Source organism: Nematolebias whitei, chromosome 22 (assembly GCF_014905685.2).
Source record: "Nematolebias whitei isolate Nwh7 chromosome 22, NemWhi1, whole genome shotgun sequence".
In the NCBI taxonomy this organism is placed as follows: domain Eukaryota; kingdom Metazoa; phylum Chordata; class Actinopteri; order Cyprinodontiformes; family Rivulidae; genus Nematolebias; species Nematolebias whitei.
The window spans coordinates 2,369,268-2,370,474 of NC_056519.1; the positions used below are offsets into that span (position 1 = coordinate 2,369,268).

At 36.6% G+C, this 1,207-nt stretch overlaps 1 protein-coding gene across 1 annotated transcript in view; it reads left to right on the plus strand.

Annotated features, from left to right (window-relative positions):
* Positions 1-1,207, plus strand: part of LOC119428437 — a 3,259-nt gene that overhangs the window by 755 nt on the left and 1,297 nt on the right. The window contains exons 2-3 of the mRNA XM_037696119.1: positions 106-171; positions 249-398. Coding sequence (XP_037552047.1) covers positions 106-171; positions 249-398 — 216 coding nt within the window. The remainder of the gene's footprint in view (positions 1-105; positions 172-248; positions 399-1,207) is intronic.

Genomic DNA, 1,207 nt, shown 5'->3' on the forward strand with positions numbered 1-1,207 from the left:
TGATGGTGAACATGAGACTTCTCATGGTTCTGATGGTGAACATGAGAGGACAGCGTCTGTTTCTTCAGACTCTGGCTGATCGGACGTTTAATTTCGTCCCTTCAGGCTCAGAACAAGCAGCCGGAGGAGGACACGAGCTCCAGACTGATGCCCAGGGTCAACACTAACCAGGTAACAGAGTTCACAGTAAACAAACAAACAAACAAGCAAACAAACAAACAAACGTCTGACCTCTCCACCTCTTCCAGAGCCACGTGGAGATCTGCTGCCTCCACGCCAACATCCTGGACTTCTACCTGCACAACATCCTGCATCACTATGACAACGAGCATCCCAGCATGCACCAGCTGAACAACGACCTGCACCGTGTGAGCGAGGACCTGCAGGCTCAGGGCTGCGTGAGTTTCACCTCCTTTACTACGCCCTGCTACACCTCTGTTCCTAAACGCTGATATTTAGATAATTCGATTGATTTCATATCAAAATTAATCAGAAACAAATATTTTATAAACGTGTTACCAGTAAGAACCACTTTATATGAAATCAATCTTAATAAACAGGTTTTTCAAGAGTCTGAAAACATTTTATAAAGCTTTAACAAAGATGATAAAAACCAGTTTCCTGCTCTAAAGCAGGTTTATTTTTAGATCTGAACTGGATTTTAATCATTCAGATCATCTTTCAGTAAGTTTCCTGATGTTTGAAGGAACAAAGTTTGTTTTGGAAATAAAGTTCAGGTCGAACATTTACCGGAGCAACTTGTAATAAATGAGGTTTCATTTAAAGTAAAGCGCTTGTTTCATCCAACAGAGCATTAATAAACATTTTATTAAGGAGTCGTTATGATGAAGTGATGAGAGTTTTATATGTAAAAAACTTTAAATTCACTGAATTTAAGGAAAATTTTCTAATGATCAGAAACGGCAAATTCTTATTTCGGTTAAGGAGAATTTAATTTTTACAGATTATTGTTGGTGCAAATTTTATTTTTATAATTGTTTAATCGATATTTGTAAAAATAGAATAACAGTTTCATATAAAAACTTGATTATTTTACTTATTAACATATGAATTTGTTAAATAATTTAAAAATCTATATTTTTTTATTCCGTTGAGACGTTTTATGACCTCAGACTCAAAGGTCAGCAGGAAAATTTACAACACACACACACACACACACACACACACACACACACACACACACACA